The sequence below is a fragment of the Simochromis diagramma genome, unplaced genomic scaffold, assembly GCF_900408965.1.
Source record: "Simochromis diagramma unplaced genomic scaffold, fSimDia1.1 OVJJ01000302.1, whole genome shotgun sequence".
NCBI classification, from domain to species: Eukaryota; Metazoa; Chordata; class Actinopteri; order Cichliformes; family Cichlidae; genus Simochromis; species Simochromis diagramma.
The window spans coordinates 5,302,551-5,313,776 of record NW_024386792.1 but is presented as its reverse complement, the minus strand read 5'-3'; the positions used below and the strand labels follow the sequence as shown (position 1 = coordinate 5,313,776).

The 11,226-nt window shown below is 38.0% G+C and overlaps 1 protein-coding gene across 7 annotated transcripts in view; it reads left to right on the top strand.

Annotated features, from left to right (window-relative positions):
- Positions 1-5,931: 5,931 nt before the first annotated feature.
- cntln (centlein, centrosomal protein) overlaps positions 5,932-11,226 on the top strand; it is a 92,612-nt gene continuing 87,317 nt past the window's right edge. Inside the window, exons 1-3 of one of the 7 annotated variants that reach the window (XM_040023982.1) lie at positions 5,932-6,097; positions 6,615-6,703; positions 10,154-10,242. In XM_040023982.1, the coding sequence (XP_039879916.1) occupies positions 6,088-6,097; positions 6,615-6,703; positions 10,154-10,242 (188 nt within the window). In that variant the 5' untranslated portion in view covers positions 5,932-6,087. Of the gene's footprint in view, positions 6,299-6,614; positions 6,704-10,153; positions 10,243-11,226 lie in introns of all 7 variants that reach the window. The other 6 variants (XM_040023979.1, XM_040023981.1, XM_040023980.1 and 3 more) reach the window with 6 other exon arrangements.

The window sequence follows — 11,226 nt, the reverse complement described above, 5'->3', positions numbered from 1 at the left end:
ACCGAGTTTAATCATTCAATCAACTCTCTACAAACACCCCAGAGATCATGAATAGTAAGAAGTATCCTTTGAGAGACGCATCTGCAGATCAATTTTAGAGTTCTCTGTTAAACTTAGAATTAATATTTTGAGGTGATTCATTTTCATCCATGCTTTATTTGCATTAAACAGCACTGAGGTTATTATGTATGTAATCAAAAGTAGACTTATTTTTGGCTTTTTTTTCTGGCTTTATTGGATTGATATAGTGAAGACTGACGGAAAGGTGGAAGGAGAAAGAGAGGGTAGGACATGCAGCAAAGGGCAGGGGGTCGGACTCGAACCCGGGCTGGCCGGCTGCTCATCCCACTGAGCTCAACTAGCGCCCATCAAACATAGTCTATGCTGAACATTCTCTACATGTGTTATTCTTGGATGGATCATTGCAATTCTATGAGCAAACTGTGCTTTCAGTATCTACAAGCAATAGTATGTGCTTTTTTTCGAAAAAAAAAAAAAAAGGATCCCGTTATTCCTACCACCCATGTACCTCCACTGACTTTATGGTAATTTATTATTTATCCACAGTTAGCTTTGAAAAAGTTGAAAGTTACAATGTGAACCCAAAAAGAATACTCACAAAAACATGAATATTACAGTGTTTCATATAAATTTTACCTAAGAAACTCATAAAATTTGCAAGCTTATCTTTGAATCGTATAGATCCTGATCTGTATGAGGACACACATTTAGATAGTGGAATAGGACTAAACTATATATGCTTCACCTCTTGCAGTACACTTTGCATACAGTTTTATGCATAAAGAATACATCTTTTATGTATTTATGCATAGGTTAAGGAAGTAAAATCAAGAAAAGACTGCAGCGAGTGTGGGATTTTTTTTTATAAATGTAAATGCACAAATCACATAATTGGTTATTGTGAAACTGTGCTTGGCTTAGATCTGCTTTATATACCTGAGACAGTCTCAAACTCTGGATCTGGATTAATCTGTCTTTAGCAGTACAAACACCAAATAAAGGGAGATACTGGCTGCTTCACATACAGGAGAGAGCAGCAAGAGACGCTGCCAAAACATGGTGGAACATGCCTGTGTACGCAACTGTAAGTGTCTCTAGCTAAATAATTTGATGATGAAAGAAGGGATAAGTTAGAAGGTAATCTTCTACTCTTCACTTCTTCTCTTAAATGTTCTTAAAACAGCCTTCTTTTTCATAATTTGACCGTAGAGTAACCAAATCAGTTTCAGGTTTTCTCATAAGAGACGCTTTATCTAACATTTTTCAAGTGCTCGGTTTCGCCTTAAAGATTTTGACCTGCAGAAGAAGAAGCCAGATTCAAACTCTGCTGGTCACATGTCGTCATGATGACAGTGAGAAAGGGGCTTATTCACAGATACCATGTGTCAGTTTGTGTCTCTGAACAAGAAACAGGGGGCAGGCAGATGTTGCACATTATGTACCAGTCTACTGCCTCTAAAATTGTTCTGCAAATGAGGATCTTAATGAGAGGCAGTGTTTGTGGGTCAAGGAACAGCCTAATCATACTAAGTCAATTGCATCTTTTCTCTTTGTGTGTGTGTGTGTGTGTGTGTATGCAAGTGTGTGTGGTTGTGCGTGTGCATGCATGCATGGGTGTGAGTGTGGAGCAGTGAGCAGATGAACCAACATTTGTCTGACTCAAGAGGAGAGCCAGTCATCATATTTCTTCATTTCCCTCTCTCACCCTGTGCTCCAAATCTGGCTGGACACTTAAGTACATTAGCCACACAATATGGAGTTGTCTTGTCTCACCAGCAAAAAACAGATGTCAAACACATGTCTTTGTTCATTTTCCTTTACCCTCCCTTTGCTTATGTTCAGCTCTCAAAACTCCCACTATAGAGTCGAGAATTATTGGGCACACTGTCTCTAACCTTACAGCGGCTCATTAAAACTGAAGACATGAATAAATATCAACAGGAGTAAGTACCTATTTTAAAAGGAAAACAGTAATTGTATCTGCCAAATACAAATAAAGATCAATATCAAATTTCCATGTCATTTTTCTTTGCCATCGTGTGTGGTTGCTCAGGTTGTTCAAACTGGGGATTTATAACTGAACAAAGCAGTGCTTACAGACACAGAGGAACCTTTATTTTATATAGAATACATGTGTGTGTGTCTGTGTAAGGGTAGTATCAAGAGACACCCATCTGTACTTTAAAACTATGTTTGAAGAGTCCTGTGTGCTTAAAAATAATATTAATATGAACATCACTACATCATGTCGACATGGTTTTTTACCTTACTTCCTTTCTTTCTAAAAAGTAAACCTAGGACCTATCCAAGGACCTGAGGAACTGGGGCAGGTCCTCTGTCTGTTTGGAGCTTTAGCCAATCTCAGTAATTTCAAAATAATTATTAACTAATGCTTTAACATGTAGCTGTAACATTAAACTGAATTATTCTTAAGTAATTGCACAAACCATCATGTAATACTGTAGAATAAAGACAACTTCATATTCATAAATGAACAAGAGTCAGCAGATGTAAAGGTATTCAAGTTAAATCTGTGATTATAATATAAAAAACACTGCTACATCCAGTTTATATTAATCTACATTTGCTCAAACACAAGATATTGTGCATTTTCCCAAAAAATATTTTCATTGTATCCAGCAAATTTTCTCAGCAAGGTTATTATAATAAAAAATAAAACTAAACAAAAAACTCTAGTGATTGTTTCACTCTAAGTATAAAAGTTAGTGAACTGAAATAAAAATAAAAATTTCTGAAAAAACAGCTCTAACTTAAAAAATTAACCTGCAAAACTGACTAAAATATCAGAAGTCACGAAGTTAAACAAAATCGAATAATTTGACAGTCAAATCTAGAGTAAAACGTAGAACTTAAAACTTCAAAAGAAAAAAATCAACTTGGAAAATTAAAATTGAATAAGTTTAAACTTAAAATAAAATAAAATATAGTGGAAAAATCCCTAGTTTTAGTCTTTGGTAAAAAAAAAAGATCTGGTAAAATTCGTTACCACAGCCTGCCTGATGAGGCTTTGATAGACATCTTTAGTGAGACTTTGGTTTTCTGCAATACTGTGAGTCACCTGTGTTCAAAAGGTGTAGCATTTTTTAGCTTTTAAATTAGTGCTGTCAGCATTAATCTCGTTAAAATGACGTTAACGACATTAATGACAAGTTAGCGCGCATCCCCCTGTGCGTGTGGCTGCCCGGCGCTAACACGTTAACGAGCTAACTGTGCTAACGCATTGACCACGTGCAGCCCCATGCACGGCCCAATCCACACTAACTCGCTAACGGAGATTTGCTGCGTTTTCGCGGTTATGGCGTTAACATCATTTAACGAGATTAATGCTGACAGCAGTATTTTAAATATGCACCATATCTACATGATATAAATTAAAAATTACTTAAATTAACACTGAAACTAACAAAAACTAAATTAAAACTAAACACGTTTCAAACAATAAACTGAAATGACAAAATCCATTCTGAAAACTAACCTTTTTAGGGGAGCGCAAATACCCCTAAATTCATTAATTGCTTGCCTAAAAGTATCTATAGTAACATTAGTAATAATCAGGCATTTTAGTATTATTTTCTGAAATTGTCTGTTAATGTTATATTTTGACAAGTGGAGATGGTGCAGGTTAGAATAATAACGGGTTTAACGGTCCCGTGTTCTTGATGTCATGATGTTATAGCACACTCACGCAAAAACGCTGCTGCTTCAACAGCAGATTTATCGTTAATAAATAAGATGCGTTGGTGAGGCAGAACCCCCCCCCACCCAATAGGTTGAATTTCTTCACACAAAAGTGCCACATGTCCTGTGCTAATATGTGCTAATTTCTGTGACTTATAAAGTGTCCACTTATTTTTATTTGTTCTCTGAATAGTGTTAGCTATTGTACACTACACAGCTAACCTTGTTAGCAAATTTTAGCTTTTAGCGACATAAATATGCATTACCAAACAAGGAGCTGATGCACTTTTTTTTAGTTTGTTAAAGATTTGTGTTCCTATTCTGGTCAAATTTGGCTTTACTGTTTGTTTACAGCTTCAGTTCCAGCTGACATCAGGTCAAAAGGCTGTTACGTGTCACTGGATAAGCATCAGTTTATGCCTTTTTTTTTAGGTTGTAAATTGTGTTTCACTGTTACATTTAAGTTTTTGTTAGCAGCGCAAAGACAGAGAATAAGATAGAGAGGAAGAGAAAGAGAGAGAGCAGGATGAAAGCTGCAAAAAGAAACAAGAGTGGACATTTAGTTAAAGTTAACACAAAATTGTAAAGCCAACTGGTGTAGCTCCTGTTTTGACCACATTCATTGATGATGACTTCACATAACCAAGCAGTGTGTTGTACTGATATCAAATGGAAATCCTTATAATAATGACTCTTATAATAATTATTATAAGATTTTTTTTTTTTATTGAATACAGTGCATATGTATGTTATTATCAGTGCAAAGGAGTGAGGAAGATGGAAAGAGAGAGCAGAAAGACTGTACATGAGCAGGAAGAACCAGGTGAGTAAATAGGCAGATATTGAAGTAAGATGGAAAAAGAATAATTGTGTTTCACAAAATATTTTTACATGCAATTCATAGATGCTTTGTACGCTTTTTCAGTAGCACATGTAAAAATGCCCATGGACATTCTAGACAGAACTTATTTATGTGAATGATAGCTTTTTAAGGGATTTATTCCACTCTAAACTTGGCTCAACAGAATGAAATTGATGTGACAGACTACAAATCCATTTGTGTGCACAATAAAAGGAGGGTTTTGTATGAATTAAAAAACTATATTGTAAAAGCAGCTCTTACATGTTTGCTTCATATCCATGTGTATGGACAGGGAGGGTGATTTTCTGCCATCTTTATTGAATAAATACAGCGGTTTATGATTCAGATGACTGCACCTGGTTAAGAGACTGAAACAAAGTTGTGCATTTTTATCCTTTCTCTTTGCAAATAGTTACTTCTTACTTTGGAGAATTCTGGTCTAAACCTATGCCCAAAGTTTGATAACTAAATTGACCACCTTAAAACAAGTGTATAATATTGAAAGGTGTGATTATTCACTTTAAATTACTCTTAAACACTAGCCCAGGGGTGTCAAACTCAAATACACAGTGGGCCAAAATTCAAAACTGGAACAGAGTCGCAGGCTAACATTAATATTTATTGAAAAAAAAAAAATCTTCCTCTAGATATAAGAATGAATCTTTTCTTATGGACTCAAATAAGTTTTGCTGAAAAACTGAATATGGAACAAGCAAAGCTTAATACTAAACAATATATATATTAGCTGTATAATACCAGTAGGCCAGCTCTAATAGTAATTTGGTATGGCTTTGTGGGCCAAATGTAATTAGGCTGCGGGCCAAATTTGGCCCACGGGCCAGAGTTTGACACCTATGCACTAGCCCATTTAACTAATTCAGTTGCTTTTGAAGGTAAGATTGTAACATGCACCCAGTTAAAATTGCATTGAGTGCATTTGCAGGCAGCATATTCTTTTAATATTAATTATGTGGCACTGTGCACATAACATGATGACTGGGGGTTGAGCCCCCCTAGAACTCTGAACCTAGATTCGCCCCTGAATCTCAATGAAAGTGACCTAAATTGAAAACAAAAATTCAAAGTGAAAAAGAAAATATATATATATCAGAAAATACAAAACTATGAAACTATTCCTTTTCATAAATAGGGGAAAAACTTCTTAAAATCACAGTTCAGGAGGCTATCAGTGTGCAACACTTCATTTTGGAAAACAAAAGAAAAACAGCAACAAACAACTGTTTTAACAAATCCCAAAAAAGCCAATCAAAACTGACCCGCGCGTTCCCCTGGCTGATCCGATCTAGCAATACCCTTGCCGATCCCGATCATACTGCCATCTATGAACTGCTACTGTCGTGAAGTGACGTGACGGCTGTGACGCTAAGGGACAGAAACGGCAAACAGCGGGCTTGTTTGAAAAGAGGAAACCGTCTCCCTGGTTACTGACAGCCGTGTTATCCGCACAGAAGTTTCATCTGGCGTTGTACAAAACAATATAACGAATGTACACGGGTGAACCCTTTAATTTCTCACAGTTCGAAGTATGTCGTGACGTTTTTTTCTAGCGCTCTGACTTCAGAAAGCTGTCAACACCAGAAACAGTGTAACTCTTTATGCTTTACGTGGCTAACGCTAGCTAAGTAATCTCAGTGTTGGTCTTCCTGGTGCTGCTGCAGGGTTGATATCTGCCTGGTTAGCAAGCGATCGAAATAGGTAAGAACTTATCAGTCCTCCAAATACTTGGAGGGCTGTCCTGGACGCTTGCTTATTTCTTCCTCAGCTCGCGGTAGAAACCTGGAACACCAATATGCTAACATCACATAAATAAATACAAAGTCCCTGTCGATATGGTTTCTGTCAGCTAAAATCCTTTCCAAGTAGTTTTGTCAATCCGATGCAAAGCAGTCTAATCACATGTTGTTTAAATAGCTGAGCTGTGCCATGTTTGTTTAATCCACTGCTGCAAGTTACTGAGATTTTTCTTTTAATATTTCATCACTACAACCCTTTTTCTTTTGCCTTCTTGCAGGTCTGAAAATGAGCTCAAAAGATGATGCTCACACCCTAGTATTGGAGGAGCAGGTGAAGACTTTATCAGATGAGCTTTTGCAATGCCAGGTGTGTGAATGCATTTTGTTTTGGGTTTTTGTTTTAAAGCCATGTGTACACACTTCTGTACTTTATCACTGCTCATTGTACAATGTTGGATTCAGTTAAAAGTAGGAGAAAAAGACCCATTTGATTTCCCTAAAATGGGGATTTGTCCAGATTACTTGAGTATAACATCGTTACAACCCTTATCATTACATCACTGCTACAAACAAAGCGTTCATTTGGCTGTGATTTCTATATAACTCTTGTCAGTGTTAAAAAGTGTAACTCACTATATTAATCTTTACTTTATTTATCACTATGACTATGACTTTTTTTCAGACTACATATGTATCACACAGTTGTCAGCACCTTTTACTCTCCAGGCTGAGCATTCTTTTTTTTTTTCAATTCTCACTCTCTGCTATAAATTGTGGACCTTCATTAATTTCAAAATTAAGTAATTACTGTTAATTTGATCTCTGTGTGATGCATACCAGCCATGTCACCAGACTTTATTTAATCTAAAATGAGGATTGATGAAAGATAAGCATGAGAATAGAATTTCGAGGTCTGTGAATGACTAGCAGGAAAACCACCCCTTTACATGATGCTACTTGTGATTTTAAAATAAAGCACATTTGACTGACTAGATAAAGCATATTTATCTCCCTCATACATATGTAAATGTCCTGATTATACCCTTAATGAATGTCTAGCACAGACAGGAAAAAGTGTGGAGGGCCCCCGTCAGATAATACACACACAGGCACGACATGCTCATGAGCAGATTTCCAAAGGCTTTCATGTTCACTTTGTGAGTCAGTGATTGAGGGAGTCCTTGCATACTCACCACCAGGTGGTGTCTAATAACATGAGTGAATTGATCCCAGCATTTCTCACTTTGTGTATCCGCACCACCTTGCTACACAGGTAGGCAGACAGCTGTGGGGTTCAGCAGATGAGCTGTTACATTTGAGTTTTGTAATAGAAGTAGAAATATAAACCACCTAACATGTTCGGCACAAACATTCGTTGTGCTGCTGTTTGTGTGTAACCACATGTGCGCCTGTTACCTTATTTATCCTCTGCATAAACTTTGGTTTGACTTCGGGAGCCAATTTTCAAGTGTTTATTCAGTGAGAGAACACAAAGGCATCAGAGTGGAGTGAATCCATGTATTGACGTATGTGATTAAATAAACAAAAGAAACATATTGTGTCTTCTGCAAATGCACCGGTAGTCAGTGTGAGTAAGTGACAGCTGAAATAACTTTGCCGGAGACAAGAGGGGAAAAAAATCCCCACGACTGTAATAAAAATGTTTATGTAACTGGTTTTGTTAACCTGGGGTTTATTTACTAGAGCTGTTTGTCGAATGATAGAGATGACAGGAAAGTGGAGAGATTTCTGTCAAAGGAAACAAACTTTTCTTGTTCACTGCATGCAGACTGATTATGGTTATGTGGGTAATCATTCTCCAGAGGCCCATTCTTAGTCTTGCCTTGACACACCTTAAAAAAAGAAAGAAAAAGAATTATGTATGAGTGATGAAACAGTATGAAAGTCATTGAATAAAAAGTGAGACAATTATTTGGCAAGTAAATTTATTTTTAAGACAAAGTCGTGTCATCTGATAATGTTAGTTTTGCAAATTTTCTCCATGAATTTTGCCCCAAGAAAATATTAGCCAAGCAAAACCCTCTCTGACATCTAATTTTTGTAATACCGTGATTAGATTGTTTCTCTCAAGGTATTCCGGCTTCCTCCCACGGTTCAAAGACATGTGCGTTAGGTTAACTGGTGATCCTAAATCGGCCGTAGATGTGTGTCTCTGTGTCATCCCTGAGAAAGACTGGCGACCTGCCCTGGAATAGCCTCCAACCCAACAACCCTGAAATGGATAAGAGTAGGCCTTTTGCCTGCAAACTTTAACATTTGATTGCACCTTTAAACTTAAAAACCATTATAAAAAATGTTATTCTCACTTGTATTTAGGACTACGCGCTGTATACTTTCTTCACTTCAGACTCACTTATATTGAGCTGACACGAAAGCCATCTTTGGTGGTCTTATCTGGAGTAGATCACTGATTCTGCATATCTGAGGACGTTAAGTTCTACCGTGCACAATTTAAATTGTGGCATTTGAATACTACTGATGTCTTAAGTCTCTTGCATGATTACTTCAGGACAGCCATTAACTACAAAGACACTCATCTGTCAGCCAGCAAATGTTCCTGCTAGACCATGCTAATTTTACTAATATGTGCTGAATTCCAGTGGCTCTCGCTCTCTCTCTGGTATGTTTAGCTCGTGGTGTTTCAGTTTCTAGATTCCAAATGAATAATTCAGCCATCATCAAACACATATTCAGTGCATCTTTAAGTACGCATACGGCTGAGGAGAGCTCTTGATGAGGGTCCTGACTGAACATTTGTCCATGGAAGGGCTAATGGCAGCCAAAGGCCAGGCAGAGGGAGACCATGTATTTCAAGTAAACCATGCTGCCTAATTTAATCGTTAGCTGCATTCCAGGGTTGATTTGGTGAGATCTCTATCCCCGCTTCACCCCGCTCCCGATCTGTGTATCCACACACCAAAACACACAGATGCGCATCGAGACAGAGATCTACAGTCCTTCCACTTTATATGTTCAGCTCATGGTCTTATCAAGGTCTGCTTCTGCCACTTCAGTAAATAATTGATTAGACACTTTTGAGAAGGGGGTTAAAATTCATGTGCTAATTGGAGACCAGTAGATTCCAGTGGGAGGGATGACTTTTATCTTATGATGATGTGAACATAATTCATCAGATAATTTTATAGTAAGTCGATTTGGTATAATTCTGTCTTTTAATGTCAGAAAATGTAGTTTTTAGATGTCCCTCATTAAATGTAATGTAGCTTAAAAATGTTTGAAAAACCAGCAAGACAATTTGAATTGGAAATGTGTCAGGGGCTGGCTGGGTTTTTCTGCTTGAAGATGACTCTCTCTGTCATCAGTTTTGAGTTTCTTTGGGGCTAGTTACTTTGGAGCTGTAGTGGAAAACATATCCGGAGAGCAATTGATTAATAAAGAAAAATGCAAGCTCGACTGCTGTGTTTTGATTTGGATCCCTGCTCTCCCCAGTCATAAATAGTGCATAATGACAAGTGTCAATGCTCGCTCCCCTTGAGTCGAAGGTCACATCTCAGCGATGGAGATTGCCGCTAGAGAGAGGTTCATGATTAGAGAGGGCAGGACAGATGAAAAAAATATTATATATTTATATTTTACAAGTTCTTTAAATTATTGATTGACTTCCCCCAGTTGTCATATGCTAATGTCACTGAGCATCCAAATTTTTTGTTTCTCACTGAAAAAGGGCTGTGATGTGTTGCTGCTTTTCCTTTTAGGGGCTTATCAAATGCAAATTTTATCATCGCATTTCTCAAAAATAATTTCTCTTCACTTGCTGAATCCTTTACTCTCACAGGCAGACAAGGAGTTTGTGTGGTCTCTGTGGAAAAGGCTGCAAGTGGCAAATCCAGACTTGACCCAGGCTGTCAGTTTGGTGGTTGAGCGGTGAGTGGATTCATCTTTCACAGTGCTACCTGAGAGGCTCAGCAGACGAACCTTCCCCTTATCTCGCAAGTGAAGAGAAGCAAGTGTGTGTGTGTGTGTGTGTGTGTGTGTGTGTGTGTGTGTGTGTGTGTGTGTGTGTGTGTGTGTGTGTGTGTGTGTGTGTGTGTGAAAGTCGTTCAAGGGGTGTTTAAAGCACCTTGGCTGTTCTACTGGGGTTATGACGGAATCTGGTGCAGATGCTGATTTAAGCCCTCTTATCCCTGGTCTAGCAGTTCAAACAGTGGAAACCCTTTTAATGAAAACACTCTTCCACTGCTGCTCACATGCTGGACAGTTGAAACAGTCCTGCCAAATACTTGTCTTTACTGGATAAATTGCGAGATTGAATATGACCTCTTTTGCAGGATGGCTAAGCTCCATTGAGAACAGTGGCATGGGAACTTGTAGGAAAAGACACATCTGGAGAAATGAATTGCGTTCCTCTTATGATTAAAAAAAAAAAAGACACCCAAAAAACATAACGAGACTCTGATTTATCGCTGAAGTTTGAAAGCTGTTTATTCACACGTTCCAGCTGCCATTAAATTTTGTGTAAAGCTTTATTTAGTACTTAGGTTTTACTGACTTTTTTCTTTAGGGGATACATTAAATCATATTTTCTTCCTCACTGGTGCACATCGCATACTTTTTGAGGTCTGTCAGTTGTTAGTAGACCCTTAATAGAGGTAAAAACACAGTGCAGCAGCAGAGTGCTCCTCAGTACCTGTGCCTCTCATTTCTACTCCACACCCACTTGAGTTCTTTATAGCCCCTTAGGAAACCCATCAAAGTGGGTTAGTCCGCTGAGACAGGTGGGGCAACATGCACCCAGAGAGTGTATGTGTATTGTATCACCTGATGCGCAAGAAGATATTGACATGGTAATTGTGTCGACTCCAGTCAAGCGCTGTCGTCCACTGGGAGCCGCCATTCATCCCTCCCTCC